Genomic DNA, 18,849 nt, shown 5'->3' with positions numbered 1-18,849 from the left:
TCCCCAAACATTAATCCAAACAGAAACATAACTGCCATAAAATATTTAAAAAGAGGTTCAAAGTACAATCAAGATCAATTTCTTGAACTCTCTATGGAAACCCTGACCAATTTTCCGAAGCGGCCCCAGCCTGGGACGAGGGATAGTGTGCGGAACTATTGCTGAGGGTGACTTTCCAGGAAGCTGAGGCTGGAATGCTCCGCGTGGCTTCCTTGTGGGGTCTGCTTCTCCTGCTCTGATTCTCTCTCTGGGGTGGACTGGTGGGTGCCGCAGGTGTGACGCTCTGGGCTGGCTGTCGACAGCCTGGACCATGATGGTCAGTTCTTCAACGCTGACCCCAAAGAAGTTGATCCCCCGGTTGTTTAATTAATGACTGTGAATACTCGTTAGTGGGTCAATCACCCTTCCTCAACGGCCCCAATTATATTGGAACAGTCCAATTATTGGAAACAGTCCAATTATAATGCACCAGTAAAAAATCAATTAAAAAAGTAAACAAAAAGAGTCAAGTTTTGAGCCCAGTCTTCTAGGGACATTGGAAAAAGAACTCTAAAATCACCAACTCCTCGTTGTCCATATGACCATAACCAGCTGAAGAACATCATGGAAACACACATGGGCACAGATACCCTCTACTGCTGCCGGGTTGTGCTGACCGCCTCCTGGGCTGGAATCTGGCCACTTACACTAACTGATATTTGCAAAGCGAAGAGCACAAACGTCCTCAAGTCCAGCTAAAGCACAGGCCCAGAGGCTTGGGGCTGCTGGTGAAGAGGGGTGACCCCTCACAGGAGCCCTGTGAGCTGGGACGGGGCTCCCCCTGCGTCTTTCCCAGCAGGTTGCTCGTGCCCTGCCGGGTCCTCTGCCTGGCAATGGGCTCACAATCTACTGGCTCCTTATACTTGAGAACGTGGAGGTTCTCATGAGCTCTAGCCCTAAGAGTCTCCCTTCGCTCTTCTGACACAGATTCCAAGAAAACGGTCAAAGAACAGGTACCCTTCTCATCCACCACTCTCCGACAATCTCCTGCCTTTCCAGAAAGGCCCAAAGACATATCCTTCTTTTTCTCCCCGGCCCACCTCCAGCGGCATGGGAACCATGAAGCACCAGAGAGCAGCGGGCTGTCTGTACTCATCAGGAGGACCAACGGGGTCTCCTGAGTCCAGCAGAGGTTTGGAGGCCACGGCCAGGCCTCAAGGAAATGCGACTGCTGCGTGAATCTATGTCAACATTGGGCCGAGGTGACCCGGGCCTCGGTCACGCTCTGGCCGTGGCTCTCAGCTACCTGCTTCACGCCTGCAGAGGGCAGAGCAGGAAAGTCGGTGTCTCACACCCCTGCCTTTGTGGGAGGCACCCACAGACAGAAGATCAAACGGCAATAAGATGGAGCCGAGCTCCATATGCCACGCGCACACAAGGAACCTGTGTAAACACCCCGCGCCCCGAATTCCCAGGGGCAGCAGGAAGTTCCCCACGCTGACACCTGTGCCACAGGCCGTTTTGCCTTTGTCTAACCAGGGCTGCTGGTCTTCTGTTTCAACTGACGTATCCACCTACTCTCCTTCCTTTCTCATCTCCCTAATGCCCTCTTTCATCCCTCACTCTTACTTTGTTTCTTTCTGCATAAAGCTTCATTAAGCCTGATTCTTAGAAAATTACCATGATTGTTTCTTTATCATTTAACTAACACACCGGGAACCTTTTGTCCAAGGTCACTTCATTCGAAGCACTGACAGGTCAGGGTGACATGCGGGGGGCTAAGAGGGAGGGACCCAAGGTCCACTCAACCTGAAGTCTCCACACAAGACTCCCCAGAGGGGACTTCTGAGATTTCCACTGCCTGGAGTGTGCAGATTAGCCACCTGAGCCTGCCCCAGGGCCTGCAGGGTGAGGTGGCGGGAGGCTGCTCACACACACACACACACACACACACACACACACAGGTGAGCACCACACGTGGGCTGTGGTGACGTGGACAGAGGCGTGGGGACCACGGCTCCACCCCCCGCACCGGCCAGTACCTGCTGCTGCTGGACGTGGGCCAGGTCAGCTGCCCCGAGCTCGGTGGCTGGCGCCTCCCCGTTGGACCGCCCCTCCCGGAGCGCGCCGCACTCTAGCAGGTGGTTACCGCCGCTGGACCCATTCTGGATGGCTGACCCGTTGCTTTTTGTCTCAGTCCCAGATTCTTGCATCATGACTCAAGAACCTGATGGAAGAATTTTGAAAAGGGGAAAAAAGAAGAAAAAAAAGAGAGAGAGAGAGAAAAGCAGCTGTTAAAACAGTTGTTGTGTATAGAAAAATGAGCCTGCTTTCTATTTGCCAAACTCTGTAAACAGTTGTCGTTTTCTTTCACTCGATTTATCCCTCATTAGGGGACTGGTCCTCTGAGCTTAGGAGCTGTGACCAGCCGTCTCAATTCGAGTTTCAATACTGGGCCAAATAACTTTTTATACTTATGAAAAATAAGTACGTTCAGGTAAGGTTAGAATGCAGTGTTTAATTTCTGATCACTTCTGGATGTTTTCCTAAAAAACCTGGTCGTCCTACAGAGCCCCGGGCTGTGACCCTCCACCCTGATGTGGGCAGGGGCGTGGTGCCGTGTCCTCCAGCCTCGCCCATCATGGGGAGACAGGCGCACTCATGTTAAAGACTCCTAGGCTGCAGGCACTCGGGCACAGACCCACTTCACCCACTTCGGAGAGGGGTGTCTGCTCCCTTCAGATCTAAGGAGACTCGGGGAGGCCTTTGCTCTTGATACTCTCTGGACACGAACCATCGTATCAGGGAGCCCACTGAGCCCTCGGCACAGGAAAGGCATGTAAGGGTGACAAAGGACTGGTAACATCCGTCCCTATCTCTGAACCGCCAGCCAGGCCCTACTATCCTGCAGTGACTTACGGAGGTTCTCTATTGAGTTCCGTTGACCACCATGGCCCCCGTTTGCAGATGAGGGACCTGAGGTCACAAGAGTGAATCTGTCCACTCTATTTCACACCCACCCACTCTGAGGTCACAGCTCTTGGCAGGGCCTGTTTCCTTGAGGCCGAGGTGCCGGGGAGCAGAATGATGGAGGGCAGGGCCACTCTGCACCTCCAGAGGAGGACTTGGGAAAGAAAAGGACTGTCACTGAAGGAAGTCCACCGTTCAGACACCAAGGCTGAGAAAAGCCCGGATTACAAGGACTTTACCATGAAACACCAACTCCAGGTAAAAGGACGGCAAACTTTATTACAGATCTCTGCAGTCACAGAGGGACACGTGTACAGTCAGCGCCACGAATTTCTTCCCTCGGTGTGGAATACGTGACAACAGGGAAATCTAAAGTTGCTGGACATGGTTAGAGGAAGCTGTCCCTTTCTTAAAAATTGGTTTCAGTCTATTTTCTATAGATTCACATAAAACCCAAATGGTAGAGTTAAAAGAAAAAAAAAAAATCACATCTTTATTTTCTTTCAGGGCAAAGCACAAATCAACTTGAAGACAGACTTTATAAACCCAAAAGACACATTTTTTGTTGTTGTTGTTAATCCAATTCTGAAGTGGATTACAAATGGCATTTTCATTAACAGGTGGGGAACACTCAGGGGCAACAGCTGATTCCCTCCTCCCCCGGGATCAACTTCCCAGGACCAACAGCCCTTTAGAAACTGCATTCCTATCCCGCCTGCCCAGGGAGTCTGTCAAAACCCCGCCTTCCCTGAGATAAGACACAGGCAAGGGGCACTTCACCACATTAGTGTCCTGTTAGTGGCCAAAAAGGAACCAACTTGGGAAGCTTAGACACAATGTTATAGTGTCCCTCCCACAAAGCCACCCATCTGAAAAGAAGCTAAGGAAGGCAGTGTTGGAGGCACTTAGAGAGTAGTGGTCTCAGAGTCATTGGCAAGGAAGACTATTGGATTATTGCCATTTGACACGCATGTACCTAAATAAAACAGTCCCTCCCCGCACCTTCTGCAGAATCTATCCACATTGGTGATGGACTCTCAGAAGATAAAATGTCGCCTTTCCATTGATTCTACACTATCCTCGCGTTCCTGGATCTTCTGTCTGGGGGACAGAGCTGCAGGAAGACCCTGCCTTCAAGCACTGACCACAGGGATGTGGGACATGATGCCTGTGGGTTTTCCTTTCCTTGGTTTGACTCGGTCCCTGTGGGTGGAGCAAGAACAATCTCCCAACACACAATCAGATGGGAAGGTTCTGCTTTTGCTCCCCGCTGTTCCAAAGACTGCCAAGTCCTCTGGTACAAGTTTAGCAGGCACAGAGCCAAGCAGCTTGGCTTCTGATTCAGGCGTGTGAGAGCGCAGGCTTGGGGACCAGAATTGCAGAAAGGATTATTTTGGTCTAAGGATGTCCTTAATTAGTCAAGTGCCAGCAGTAGTATGTAGGTTGGAAGATTTAAAATTTCCCATCATCTCCCAAACCAATCAGGAGAAAACAGATTTTTGAGAAGCTCACGTGAAAAGCTAGGAAGGTCTAGGTCTGAGAACATTTCTGACTGTCTGGGCCAGCAATATTTCTACTGAATGTCCCCTGCCACTTACAAAGCCTTCTTTCTACAGCACATTTCACAAACCACAAGTGCCTCTTCTGTTCTTCTCCACCTCCTACCAAGTCTACAGCAGGGAGATAACACCAGAGAATGTTATCATCCCCATTTCACAGATAAGAAAACTAAAGCTCAACAGATTAAGGGATAGTGGCAGCCATAATATTCTCCATTTCAGACTTGAACTTGTCCATTCAATAAATGATTACAACTTTCCAGTTTGCAAAGTCCTTTGCAAAGTGGTGAATGACTAAATCAGCAGAAAGAAAACTAAGTAAATTCCAGAAAAGACGTCAACAGGGGCAGCAGGTAGACAGAGAAAAGCGTTCATATATTAGGATTTCAGGGAACAGTGGCTTGGGCTTCCTGCATTGAGGTTTGCACCCAGAGAGTTAGCTGTGAGCAGGGCCAAGAGGGGTGCCTGTCTCCCCCGACCACGGGGCCTGGGGCCCTCTCTTTACCAGGAAGTGTGTCCCAGGCCCCAGTGGTCTGAACCTGTGCTTCCCTTTGAGACTCCCTGCAACTAGAGAAGCACTCTGCTGCAGGACAAACTGACAGGCCCACTGTACAAACATCCAAAGTGCCCATGCCGCGGGCACAGCACTTGGAGGGCAGCGCCACGTCACACCCACCACTGAGCCCTTCCTCCAGAAATGAGCCAGCCTGCCTCTGCCCTGCCCGATGGCTCCCCGGAAGGTGCAGGGCCTGCTCTGAATCACATGATCCACTCACACGGTCCACAGGGCAGACGCTGCAGTGATACAGGTCTCCAAGGCTCAGGAAGCCAAAATGGCCCCTCTCCTCATCTCCTGGAAACACTGCAGCTACTGCTTTCAAAAGACCAATTTCGAAGCTGGAGGGACTTGCAGAAAAGGCTAAGAACTGAGTGTAGCATGCTTATTTATTGACGTTGCCAACAGAGCTGCTCTCTGGAAGTATTCTGGAAAATTCATGATGTCCAGGCCAAGGTATTTATAGTAAATTAAAGCACAGCTTTATTATTATGATTATTTCCTTGGTTACAGTGTTGATGCTGAAAATTTAGGGAAAATAAACCCTTGTTATCATGCTTGTGAAAGATTTTAAGCTAACAAAAAGTTCAGTCTTGATTCCAGGGCAGTTAATTAAGGTTGACCAAGTCAGGCAGAAGTAAATTAACTTGGCTGATCAATTATTTATATGAAGCAGAATAAATGCCCTTAAAGAACTTGGTCTGCTCATGAAAGGATGTGTAAATTAAACTAAACATAGGTTTGTAAAATATGTTTCTGCTTCTATAGGGAGAAGAGAAGAGGAGCTGATGCTGACCTCACTTTTAGGAGCCCAACAGTGCCTCCATGGATGCCCCTGACCCCGAGGGAAGCCCCTGCTTCCCCTGTCCTGCCTTAGGTGAGGAGTGTGGAAGAGAGCAGGAGCTCACGGGAGGAAGGGAACGAGAGTCTGTGCGAATTGCTTTCTTTTAGAAATACCGAAAATGTAGCTGCCCCTGGACTACCAGCTAACGCCGTGCAGTCTGAAGACGGGGCCGCTCACGGGCTTCTGATCTCGAAGGAGGACTCTCTACATTACTCATGCTGCATCAGGACTCAAAATCCTCAATAATCTTTCAGGCAAGCCCGCCTGCATTAAGATATGAAGCATGTGTTTATTTCTGGGTCTCATCAAGTAAAGGAGCTGGATCCCTTTAAATGTGCACGGGGTTTGCAAGGTCACGCCCGACTTTTCTGAGCAGCCAGGTCCTGCTCTGGGGAGTGTCCCCTGGGAGACAAACAGTGTGGTGGCCTGGGCCCCTAAAGGAGCCCCACACCCATTCCAAACAGAGAGGAAGCCCACAGAAAGCATCCCGGAGGGCGGCCCTGGGCCTAAGGAGACCACTCGGGGGCACCAGGCACGCGCGTGTCAATCATTCCCCTTCACCTGGAAATGCTCCTGGAGCTAGTGCAGTGGGCACAGGGAGCCTGGTGGAGGGGACGGGAGCAGAGCCCAGGGATCAGGAGACTCAGAGTCCCTGTCCACAAGGAGGCTGCCCCCAAATTCACCAAGACCAGCGGGAGGAAGAGGCAGACCACAGAGGAAGCAGGTGACTCGACCCCTACGCTGTCGCAGAGATCCTGTCTATGGATTGTGGCGGCCCCTGCACACCCGCCACACCCGCTGCCCTGCTGCTGAGCCCTAGCACAGAAAGACCACCCTGGAGCCACGCGCGGGAGGAGAACCCGGGGTGCTGGCGGTGAAGGGGAGGCGCCGTCTTCCAACACTCAAGTTTCATAATTATAACAGAAAGGCGTAAATTTTCTAATGCATGGCAGTTCAAAAAGTAATCAAGGGAATGAGCCGGAGGGCTACTTTAATGTATGCAAAGCTAGTGACCCACGGTAAATGGGAGGTAAGCCAGAATGAATGCAAAGCGATGCACACACCCCAAGTCCTGCCTAGTGAGGGACGGCTAAAATTAACACCCAATTAATTTCCGAATTGACAAACAAATGAAACCCATAAATCTACTTTCTCATTAATTTTCTTGTGGTATAATTTAAAGCAGTAATATGAGGGCAAAAACTGAGCATTATCCATCATAAATATCAAAAAGATAGCACTGCAACACCATAAATTATGCATATTACCTGTTGTTAAAAATGATTTATGTATTATCAACTTTACCGTGCACTATGGAGGTCTAGATGTATCTGCTAAAATCTGCAATTGCATTTACCACGTGGGAAGTAAAAACTCAGGAATAGTAAAACTGTCAAAGACATGTTTAAAAAAAAAAATCAGAACTATGGCCACGTACTTTGTCACACGGGAGACCAGGCCCCCACGGAGCCTCCGGGGTCTCTGGTGAATGGAGTTTGAGGGCTTGGAAGCCAGGGGAGCCGGGGTGCCCAGGAAGACAGCCTCCCGTCCCCAGGGCAAGCTCTTCCCTCCTGCCCTCTGAAAGGTGCGTAATGCAGGGCCCGAGTGCCTACAGCAGGGCACTGAAGGTGTCCCCGCGACCAGGGCGGGGCGACATCGGTCATCATGCCTCAGGACACAGGGAACCAGAGCGAGCTCCGCAGAACCATGTCTACTTCACTAGTGGAATCTGGTGGCCTCACCTGTCTTTATACTTCCAAGGGGGTGGGGGCAAGAAACTAGTTTCTGATTATGCCTTCAATCAGAAAAACTTATCCGTTTAATGGAAGGAGAGACACTCGAATAAAAGGTCCCTTTTCCACCCTTGCACCTTTATTTAATAAGAATATAAGAAAATAAACCAGGTACAGTGGTACGCACCTATAATCCCAGTGATTGGGAGGCTGAGGCAGGAGGCCAGCTTGGCAAAGTGAGAGACACTCCGTATCAAAATAAAAAAGAAAGCACGCAGGTAATCCCAGCAGCTCTGGAGGCTAAGGCAGGAGGATGGTGAGTTTAAAGCCAGCCTCAGCAGCTGAGCAAGGTCCTAAGCAACTCGGCGAGGCCCTGACTCTAAGTACAAATAAAAATAAAAAGGCTGGGATATGCTTAGTGGTTAAGTGTCTCTGGGTTCAATCCCCAGTATTGGGAGGGAGGGGCTATAAAAAAATGAATCCTTTATCTGAAGCTTTCCTCTCGGTACACCTCGCACACAACGGAGGTCAGCACGTAGCTGCTGAATTGTTGACTCAATGATTAAAGGACGAAGAATGCAAGAGTCCAGCTTCCCGATCCAACGAGACCAAGGGCTGTCCCAGTCACCGACTATGTTTCCACTTTCAAGACACCATTTCCTGTAATTCTTTGGAAGGAGCCACCGAGCTGGTGCTCTGGAACTCAAAGCCACTGGATCGTAGTGAGTCTTCGGAGAAACAGGGTCGTCCAGGGGTTGAGAACTGAAGGTAACTGAGCACGGCAAAGCCTGACCTGAACCACGGTCTGGCGTTTGGACACTCCTGCACCACTCGGAGGGGCTGGGCTGGCAAGAGCAGAGGGCAGGGCCTTTACCTTCCCTAGTAATTCAGGGTGCAGAAGAGGGTTGGCAGAAGCGGGTAGTGAAAAACAATTTTCCCTCAGAAAGCTGTGGCTCCCCTTCTCCACCAGCCATCCAGAGTGCAAGGAGGAGGCCTCCACGACCCAAGGAAGAAGGCAGCTGACTCCCCACACCAGGCCGCCATGCCCGGGGCAGGAGGCAGCGCCTCCCGCTCAGCCCGACCTGGGCACCCCCTCCCTCCCAGACGGCTCTTTGCAAGACACCACGTGCAGATGACAAGGAGCCGCTCAGCAAACTGCAGGCCTCTGACTCGGATTTTTAGACTTTTTGTCTCTGATTGGTCTGTTCCCTTTCCTCCCCACAGACAAGAGTTAAAGGCTCTGGTTCCCGCCCTGGGGGCCCGCCGGGCAGCGAGGAAGGACACCAAGCACACAGCAGAGTGCGTGCCCACTCACTCTGGTCCATCCAGACCGGCTGACAGACTTGACAGAGGAGCCAGAGCCCGGCAGCACAGTCAGGCTGTGCGTCCTCCGCGGGGAGGACTCTGGAGGGCCACGCAGGGCCCGGCGGCTTGGGACCTTCAGGGAACCACACCTGTACCCAGCAGAACAGATGTCAGGTCTGAGAAGTGACAAAGCTCTCCCCCGACTGGAATCATCAGGAGACCCACACGGCTGACCCCTCCCCACAAGCCCGAGGGGGGCCAGTGGGAGTCAGCTTCTCGTTTCCTATTTTATAGTCCAACGTCCACAAGGACAGGCTGGGCACAGGGATCAAGGGGCGCTGTGCCCACTGCCCACTTCACGGACCTCAGCTCTGCCACCGGCCCCTCCTGCTCCAGTGTCCGGAGTGGACACTGGGTTCCTGCATCAGGGTGACTCAGTGGGTGCCAGCCACCAGGCGCCTGTCGCTGTGTGTCTGTCCTGAAAGGGATGAGGATGTGACTCCATCCTCCAGAAGCTCCAGCATGCAGGTGCGGATGGCCTGCCCTGGAAAGGTGGTGCAGCCTCCCTGGAGGAAAGAAGCCCCATCCTCGTCCAAGGCCAGAAGCCCAGCCCCACCCCCGTGCAGCCTGGCCTCTCGGTGACTCAGAGCGAGAGCCAGGGAGGCCATGACTGGCATGAAACCCAGCAAATTCTGAAACAGCAACAAATATCAATTTGAAAAACAAAAACAAAGATGATGTGAGCCGCATTTCCTCTGCTGTTTGCACAACACCACGAAGGACAGGTTAATGGTCAGGTCTTATCTACTGAGGCCCTGGCGTCCGGGGACAGGTCATACACACCCAGCTGGATACAGGGACGCACTGCCCGCTCCACTCAGAAACGGGACAGAGCACGGACCCCCTTCACAGCCAAATGGCCACGAGCCACATCAGCGTGAAAACTGCAGACCCGGAGGTCACGGGACACGCCCCAGCCCTGCATCTGCGACCCAGGGAACAGCCCCTGAGCCAGGGGATCTGCACAGAGCACACTCACAGCAGACCTGCCCCTCTCCACCTGGCAGGACGGTCCTCAGGGAGGGCCAGACCCAGCCCACAGGACAACACACAGGACGCACAACACAAAATCCAAAACAGAGGTACACAAAACTCAAGCCGTACACAATGCCACACAACCAAGACAACTCACAAGACACACAACACAAAATCCAGAACACAAAACCACACAAGACTCAAGACACGAAAGGTGCACAACACCACATAACCAAGACAACTCACAAGACACACAACACAAAATCCAAAACACAAAACTACACTACACAAAACAAGCCATAACATGTACACAACACAGACCCCAAGACAATACACAATACTACACAATATCACAAAACCCACAGCACACAAGACATACAAGACTCAAGATGAACACCACACAAAAACCAAGACAACTCATAAGACACACAATACAAAAGCCCAAACACAAAACTGCACAACAGAAACCCAAGACATAACAGGCCCACAATAGCACAAAACCCAAGACAACACACAAGCCCACAATACTGAACATAACTCAAAAGTGGTATACAGCACAAAACTCAACAAATAAGATATGCAACATCACAAAAGCCAAGACACAGGTAGGACTACACAAAACCCAAGACAACACAGAGGACACACACGACCACACAAACCCCGAGGCTGTACCTGCGGAAGGTGATCGCCTGGTGCATAGTACTAGGGTCTTTCCTCCCACTCCTTCTGAGTCCTTGTGTGTGCCACAAAGAATTTTCTAGCCATCTGATGCTCTATTACTGAGCTAGTGGCCTTTTAGGAGAGCTCTCTCCCCTCGGAAAAAAGCAAACAACTGCATAGATATCATTACACTAAGGAAATCTCTTAGAAAAACCAAACAAGTTGCTAATCTCCCCAGCCCCTTCATCCAAGCAAAAGATAAGCAAAGCAAACCAAAGTGTGTTCAGCCACATTCCAGGGGCAAGTTCCCCTTTTTCTTTCTTTATCAAAATTCTAGCATTTAAGTTGTGTGTGTGTGTGTGTGTGTGTGTCGTGTTTTTTCTGAACAGACCTTACAGGATAAACTGCTGCTAGCACCCGCAAACAAAGCAATATTTGCTTAATGAGGCCAGCTGCCATGGGTACAGTAAACAAGAGGCCCAGCATTTGTGTTTATGAACAAACACATCATCTTACAAGAACAATTTAACATTAACCAGGTGGAATAACCAACAGATTTCATAGGTGACACTGGGGCAGGACTAACGTAAACAGAACCGGGAAGGAGAAAGGGCCCCTCTCCTAGCTCTCCCTGCATCAAGGTCGAGGTAAATGCATTACAGAGTAAACAGCTGGGAAGAGGCAAGATAAACAAACAGCCATTCTTCTGACATTTAGGGAGGCGGGAAGGTTGCGAGTTACACAGATCAGCTGCTGACCACCGTGAAATCTAACCAGTTGGAGACCAGGTCTGCAGCTTGCTTGCTGCCATGTTGGCTTATAAACACCCATTTCTGTTACCAGCCTCCTAACTGCCCCCATGCACCCCAGGGTGAACCCAGTGAAATCTGGTTAACTCTTTAGTGGTGGCAGGACTTAGAAGATGCAGCCCTGTGAAAGAAAAAGAGGTTGCCCCCAAATGAGTTGCGTGGGGCTGACAGGACACCCTCTGGTTTCCTGGCTTGCAGGTGAAAATAAAACATGCACATGATTTAAAACTCCTGGAAGGCTGGGTTGGGAAACAGCTTTAAAAAGCCAATGTTGTTATGCGTGCGTAAGCGTCCCTTCCTCTGGGCTCACAGACGAGCAGATCAGCAGCACTCTCAATCACTCTGCAAGAATCAGACCACGTCGGGTTATGATTATGTCCTTAGAGAAGATGATATGAGCAATCAGCTGAGGCTGGACAGCCACTTGGGACTTCATTTTGTCAGCTTAGTGTCAAAGAAACTACAGCTCTTTCAAAGCCCAGAGCAAGTTCAATGTGTCCACTAGCAAAAGTGGTCAGAAGAAATGTTTCATTTTTAGAAACTGGCTTCGCACCTGATCTGCCATGGAAAGCAGCTCACTGCATATTATAAGAAGGTCCCCACGCCTTGTCAGAGTTACTCAGAGGTACAATGTGTAAGTAAAGCATGAGTCTGAACCTATTTTATAGATACTTTATTAAAGTTCCTCATTTTGAAACACATGAGTAAGAGTCCTCCATTACTTAAAATCTAATAAGCAAAACATGCTGGAAAGTAGTTTGGTCAGGTACAGCTGACACTTACAATTTACTATTTTTTTAACATTCTGCATTACTGCAGTGCATAGTCCAACAGAATGCCGTCTGCTGGATTTTCCAAGCAAAATCTGAAAGTGAGAGAACGGAGTTTTTTGAAAGATGGCAATGATGTTATTAAATTGCTCCAAAAAATGGTCATGAAACTGCTGCTGGCCTCCCACTCCATCCCTGACCCCCACTCCCCAGCTCTACCCTGAGCTGCTCCTGTCCATCACTCTGTGTTCTGGAAACCAAAAGCCATACAGCATCTCCAGAGCATTCTGTCCCCTCCGTTCCCAGCACCCTCTTCTGCCCACTGTCTGCCGCCCTAGCCAGCACGGCCAGAGGCCTCCAAGCACTCTGGTGCCCGCGAGCAAGGGCTTCCTCAGCATCCTGGACCTGTGACACCTACAGACACGGGGCAGGGACACCAGGGACTGTGGAACTCTCCGAGGCACGGGACACACCTGGTGCCAGTTTTTCTACTGCCCTGGAGAAGGAAAATGGACTTGCCCAACTGTGCTGATGCAAGCCCGGCCGCCAGAACAACCAACAGCGGCTCTCCCTCAAACCGTGGAGGACAGAACGTTCTGATTCCATGCCCGGCCCGCGTGTGCCCTCGGGACGACTGGGAGTCATCAGGTGTCCCAGGGAAACCGGCAAAGGAGTGCAGGATTAAAGCCAAGGCCACCCTGACGCCCTGGTGCCCTGCCCTCCTTAGAAGACCTGGCAACCTTGGGTCCCGACTCCCCTCGCATCCCCCTGGGTGAGCCTGAGTCAGGGGAGGCACCAGGAACAGGGTCTGCAGTTCCAAGGGTGAAGGAGAGCGTGCGGACCCTCCTGTCCAGGAAGGCCGACCCCAGAGCCTGCTGTTCTTCAGGGTAAGCTCAACCCAAGTACGTGGTCGCCGTCCGCACCTGGTCCCCTGTGCTCCCCGGCGGATCCACCAAATCCTCTGGGCACAGACCTGCTGACCCTCTCTTCCGCAGGAGCTGTGTTGAGCTTGCCTAGAGCCACCTCAAATTTTTCTTTCAAATGCCTGGTTTGCTTATTTTGCTTCCTATGGATCTCAAATTTTAAAAAAGCAAATTTATTGATTTTTCCAAAAGAATATATGGCTGGGTCCAGGGGTGCACACCTGTGATCGCAGCCACAGGGGAGACAGAGGCCAGAGGGTCACAAGTTCAAGACCAGCCTCATCAACTTAGCGAGATCCTATCTCAAAACACGAAAATAAAAAGGGCTGGGGATGAAGTTCAATGGTAAAGGACCCCTGGGTTCAATCCCCAGAACCAAAAACAAAAAAAGAGAATATATTAAGAAGTCCTTTATATACACTATTCATCAAGGAGTCCCAAACTTGGAACTAGTCCCAAGGAAGTCTGAGGTGACTCAAGACTAGAAGCACCCCATTAGTTCTTTTGAGATGGAAAGACCGTACACGTTTTGAGATCCGTGGAGAGTTCTGTCACCTGAGTGGACACCTAAGTCAGGTCTTAGAGCTGCCCACTCACCTCAACTATCTTCACTATTTTCTGCCATTTTCACCCGCACCTACCCTAGTATTATTTTTTAAAATGAATCACAGTTGATCAGCAAATCCACCTCTCCTCAGAGGACAATGCTTAGGGTCATTTCTCCGGTGGAAACCAGATGCAGCCCTCCGTGGGCAAGAAAGCCTTTAGGACTCACGTAATAAAAGCCCACCAGTGTTGCTGAAGTCAACCTAGATCCTGCTGGCCCCAGAGGCTGTGAGGGGGAGCCGTGTCCTTTCTTTGTTAAATAATGAGCTTACAACTGGTAGAGACAGATTAAAGATACTACCACCAAATTGAGACTTCTCCTTGGCTTTATCAGAAGGATTAAAAAAGATTTGAAAATGGAATTGCTTCAATATCAAACCACAATAATGAGAATTGGTGAATGATTTATGAGCCGCCTAAATTTCTCTCCAACCCACCCGTGAGTGGGGCCAGGCTTAAGTCGGGGGAGCCAGTAGAGACCCCCACGGGGACCAGGGCTGCATCCCTGACTCTCAGATGCTGTCTTCCAAACAATGCAGTGCACAAAGCACTTATTGAGGGCCTACTGCATACATGTAGCAGCTAGAGAAACAACCAACCGACAGACCAGATTCCCTACTCTGCCCCCAACCAGAGGCTCCTGGGTCCCAGGAATCCATCAAGCCCACAGAGGTGACAGGGATCCCAGCTCCGGGCCCGCCTTTGCTTCTGCAGCAGCCATGGTTGCATCGGCCACCTCGGCAGCTGCCTGTCCACAAAGAAGTTCAGAGTGTACGCCGCAGCAAGCAACGACCATGGATAAAAACTATCCACACATCACTCAAACGCTTTATTGGTCAAAAAGATGGATGCTTTTATTAGTCCACCCTTTTTGTAATGGAGTGCCACCAATGACCCGGCATTAGCCTCATTCCCTGCCATTAATCACACTTCGAAGAGCTCATTTTGCCTTAAAATCTTAAGAAATTGCTGTCATTTAAAGACACGGTGCCCACATAATGGGAAATGCTCCATAGATCGTATCATTTCATAACACGCGGTATTTTTTTTATAGGCACAACGACCATGATGCTAACAGATTACAAAACGGGAATAATTTTTTATAAATATCTAAAAGCCGAGTGAAACGCAGCTGTCTTCTGTCTCTGGCCTCCCGCGTCTGCCCGCGCTCCTTGCTACCTTTCGGGAGACCACTGATCCACGGCGCGGGGACGCGGTTGACACGGACGGAAGCCCAGCGGCAAAACCACACCCAAATGCACGGAGAATGACCACGCGACAGGCACACGGACGCGACAGGCACACGGGCGTGACAGACGGAAAGACGCAAACTCATGCGGTGTGCTCCAGGCAAATGCCGTCGGGTGGCCTCCCATCCGTCATCCACAAGTCCCCGCTTTGTCCACACCCAGGAAGAGAACGGAAGCAGCCTTCCCTCGGGCCATCAGCACAGGTGACAGCTCTGCCAGTCGCCTTCAGTACATTTCAATACTGCCACACCACCCGTGACCCAGGAGTCCTTGTCTCGTTAAGCCTCCCGGGTGACCCTTTCAGAGGGCTCTTTCCAAAAAGCCCAGTGTCTGAAAGAGGTTTTCAAAACGCAGAGCTAGTACGGCTCTGCCAAAGGCCCTGGGACCCTCACCCCACCCAAGGAGGACGCCACAGGCACGTCTTCCCACTGAAGTCGGATACACACAACAAGGGCACGTCATGTTCCCGGATGGAGCAGGGCTGGGCTCTCATGGGGCTGGGACAGAAAGGGACCTGTGGAGCCAGGTGGGGAAGGACGGACACCTGCTGAAGGACCAGGCCCTGGAGAGCAAGCCCAGTGGCCTGCAGGAGCTGCACTCCGAGCCCCAGGCGGCCGAGGTTGGTGACAGGGCAGGCCTGGGCTGGGCACACAGAACCAGCCGCCCGGGGTCCCATGAGGCACCGAGGGAGCGCTCCCTCTCCCGGAGATGCGGCCCCACCGGGCATCACAGGGTGGGCATCCGCTTCCTGACCACGGACCCTCCACTGGCCCTGGCAGAAAAGCCAATCAGGACGGTCTCGAGCTGCAGGGAAGCGCGGTGCAGGGAGGGGACCTGGACAGACAGGGTTGTCATCCCCAGTTGCCTTCAGGCACCATCACAGGCTGGACCTGGGCCGTGGGATTGGGGACCCAGATGACAGGTCCTCTTAGGCTGGAAGTCTGTGTGCCCCCATCCCACATCTGAGGCTGGATTCCCAGTGGATCTGCTCACAGCCTGGACACCTGTGCAACTTCTGAAAGGGCGTGGCTGCTCCTTGCACGTCCCAGTGAACACAAGAGGCGGAGAAATGGCAGAATCGCCGCAGATGCCACCCCGGCACAGAGCGTGAGCTTAGCAACCCTGTCTCTGAAACAGGGGGACGCCATCGCTGGGCTGAAAACCACCCCTCTGTGCAGAGGTGCTGCAGGGCCCAGTGCCTCCTGGATATCCCCTCAGGCCCCGTCCATGATCACAGCCATGTCAACCTGCGGAGGGACTGAGCCTTGCAGCCGGGCACTGCCCTCAGCGCACTAGCCCCGGTGCAAGGCTGCTTCCCCGACCAGGATGCCAGAGTCTCACACGCCACCAACAGACAAGGAGTTACCCCTTCATGCCTCAACTGCAGTATGGGCTGGGGACAAGGCCTGGGGACAAGGCCTGGCTATGAGAAGAGCGGCCAGGGCTTGCTAAGGATGGGGCTTGCTAAGGAGGTCCACTCTCATTCAAGAGCTGTCTCCATCCTTCCACTTCCTCGTCTGTGACACCGTACCACTCTGCATCGAGACTCACTCTCCCCTCTCAGCCATGTTTATTTTGTACTTAGCACATGCCAACCCCTCACACCAAGGGCTGGGGCAACAATGGGGAAAAAAATCAATAGAGTCCCATCAACCTGCAGGCAACTGTCTAATGAGGAAGACGCACATTAATCAAGGAGCCACACACATAAGTGGAGATCAGAACTGGTAAGTGCTACCATGAAAGATGCACGGGGCTCTGAGAGCACACCAAGATAATATATGTAAAGTGCTGTGTGTGTACTAGGTGCTCAATAAATCACGGCGATTACTGCTCGCCCATAAAACCAGCCCTTTGGGAGTCCACTGTGGAATTCTCAAGTGCTCAACGCTCCACCCGTTATATAAGGAACCTGAAGTGGGACTGTGTTCTAAGTTAGTTGTTTTAAAAATGCTTATCCTGTGGTCTCCTGGCTATACGGAGAACACGGCCTCAGTGACGTTGGCCTTTCTCCCATGATGGCTCGGAGAAGGACGTTCACTTTCTGGGTTATGGTGAAGAACTGGCTCTTGTTTACTGAGTTGGAGCTGAAGGGGAGACGCAGAGCGGGGCAGAGGGTAACACAGGAAACCAGTCGTGTTCAAAGCAGGCTTTTGATTATCATTTTAAAGCCTTGAAACCTAAAGAAAATCTTTAATTGGCTTCTTGGCGGCATTTCTCTTTGGTATATGCAGTTTGCTGAAGTCGAGAATCAAGAATGTACATGCCAATAATTGCAGACAGGGTTAGCAACCTGTACCTCAGACTGTAGACACAAGTGGTTAATCATTAGTGTCCCTAGAAGGTGGACTGGACGGAGCAGCCATCGGTGCCATGGCAAGCCCTGCCACTCACAACTTCCACCACAGGAGCAGAGGTGGCTTCGGTCGGTCGCACTGAACAGGAAGCGGTCACACGGACCTGGGAGGCTGGGCGCTCTGCACACAGCCCCCGAAGCACCAGGCCTCCCCTCACTCGTCTCTCATGAACTCAAGAGCTTCACGAATTTCAAACATGATGCAATAGGTGCCCGCGTTTCACAAGGCTTTGATTCTTTGCCAAAAAGGTGGCTTCTTTCCAAAAGGTAGGGATCTGTGATGGGAGACTTCCGACCTCTCTTTTATCCCAATGGCCTGGATCCAAGAGTGCAAGAATGGAGCAGCTGATCTGGCACAGGTAAGGGGGCTGGGCAGGGGCACTGGGTGCAGCAGGGCTCCCGTGAGGACCTTGAGATCTGAGCACCTAAAGCCAGGGACACCAGCCATCGCCTGCCACAACGGGCACCCCTGGTCCACGAGTGCACGTGCCGATGGGCGGAACGGACAGCCAGAGCAGCTTCGTAAGCACAATCGCGGACGCCTTCGCTGCCAGCGCCTGCAGTCCAACCTGCCTTTGGCATCATTTCCCTTGGGGTTCAACTCTTAAAAATGTGCAGTGTGAGGGGAGGGCATGCAGAGGGTCAGAGAAGACCTCAGGAAAACATCTGCCCACCACCCTGCGCCTCTGCATGGCGACCCCACCTGGGCAATGTCCCCAAACCTCATCTTCTCAGGACAGTCCAGGTTGTCACGGGGGCGAGGTGGGGGCTGAGTAGGTGGCTTCCCGTGGGTACAGGCCAGGGATGCCGCTACACATTGCGTGAGTCATAACACGCTCCCCATGACACAAACCACCTGGTCCTGCTGTCAACAGGGCCACAGATGAAGAGAGCGTCCAACAAGAATTTGTTCTGCTTTTATTATAGGATCAAAGCAATGAGTCCTATTTCTTGTTCAATAACATATTTATGATGTGCCTTAAAACTTTAATGACTTGGGATCCTTGCTTGGGTTTCTACTTCGTAAATACAATTGAACTGAGCTCTGACGGTGGGTCTAAGCAAGACCCGGGAGATGACTGGACACCTGTGCAGAGTCCAGCACTGCCCAGGGCCCGTGGGCGCCGGTTCCCAGACCCCAACACCCTTCTATGAAAGGAGGTGGTATCTGCACAGACCCTGCCCATGTCCTCCTGCACAAATCCTGCACACTTGAAATCATCTCGAGATCACTTAAAACACCTAACCCACGGTGGAAATGCGAAAGAGTTACGCCGTTGTTTAGGGAGTAACGGCGGGAAAAACCTAGACGTGTGCGGCTGATGCACTCCCATCTGTGGCTGGGGGAACCCGAGGAACCTGGCCAGGCACAGAAGCCGAGCCTGGAGCTGGAGCCCCGGGGAGCAGGGCTGGGCAGGGCCGGGCAGGGCCAGCTTTTTAGGAAGCGAAGAAGTCTCACCGAAGTTCCCAGGATGGGGCCACAGAGAGACCGAT

General features: G+C 51.7%; 1 protein-coding gene across 15 annotated transcripts in view; it reads right to left on the bottom strand.

Moving 5' to 3' along the window:
* Nucleotides 1–18,849, bottom strand: part of FOXP1 (forkhead box P1) — a 515,936-nt gene that overhangs the window by 201,102 nt on the left and 295,985 nt on the right. For 14 of the 15 annotated variants that reach the window (XM_079122626.1, XM_079122625.1, XM_079122642.1 and 11 more), the window contains one exon: nt 2,022–2,206. In XM_079122626.1, the coding sequence (XP_078978752.1) occupies nt 2,022–2,195 (174 nt within the window). In that variant the 5' untranslated portion in view covers nt 2,196–2,206. Of the gene's footprint in view, nt 1–2,021; nt 2,207–10,653; nt 12,324–18,849 lie in introns of those variants that run through there. The other variant, XM_079122640.1, reaches the window with a different exon arrangement.

This window comes from Sciurus vulgaris, assembly GCF_902686455.1.
Source record: "Sciurus vulgaris genome assembly, chromosome: 19".
Lineage (NCBI taxonomy): Eukaryota > Metazoa > Chordata > Mammalia > Rodentia > Sciuridae > Sciurus > Sciurus vulgaris.
Note: the sequence above shows the minus strand (reverse complement) of the source record. Positions and strands in the feature narration are given on the sequence as shown.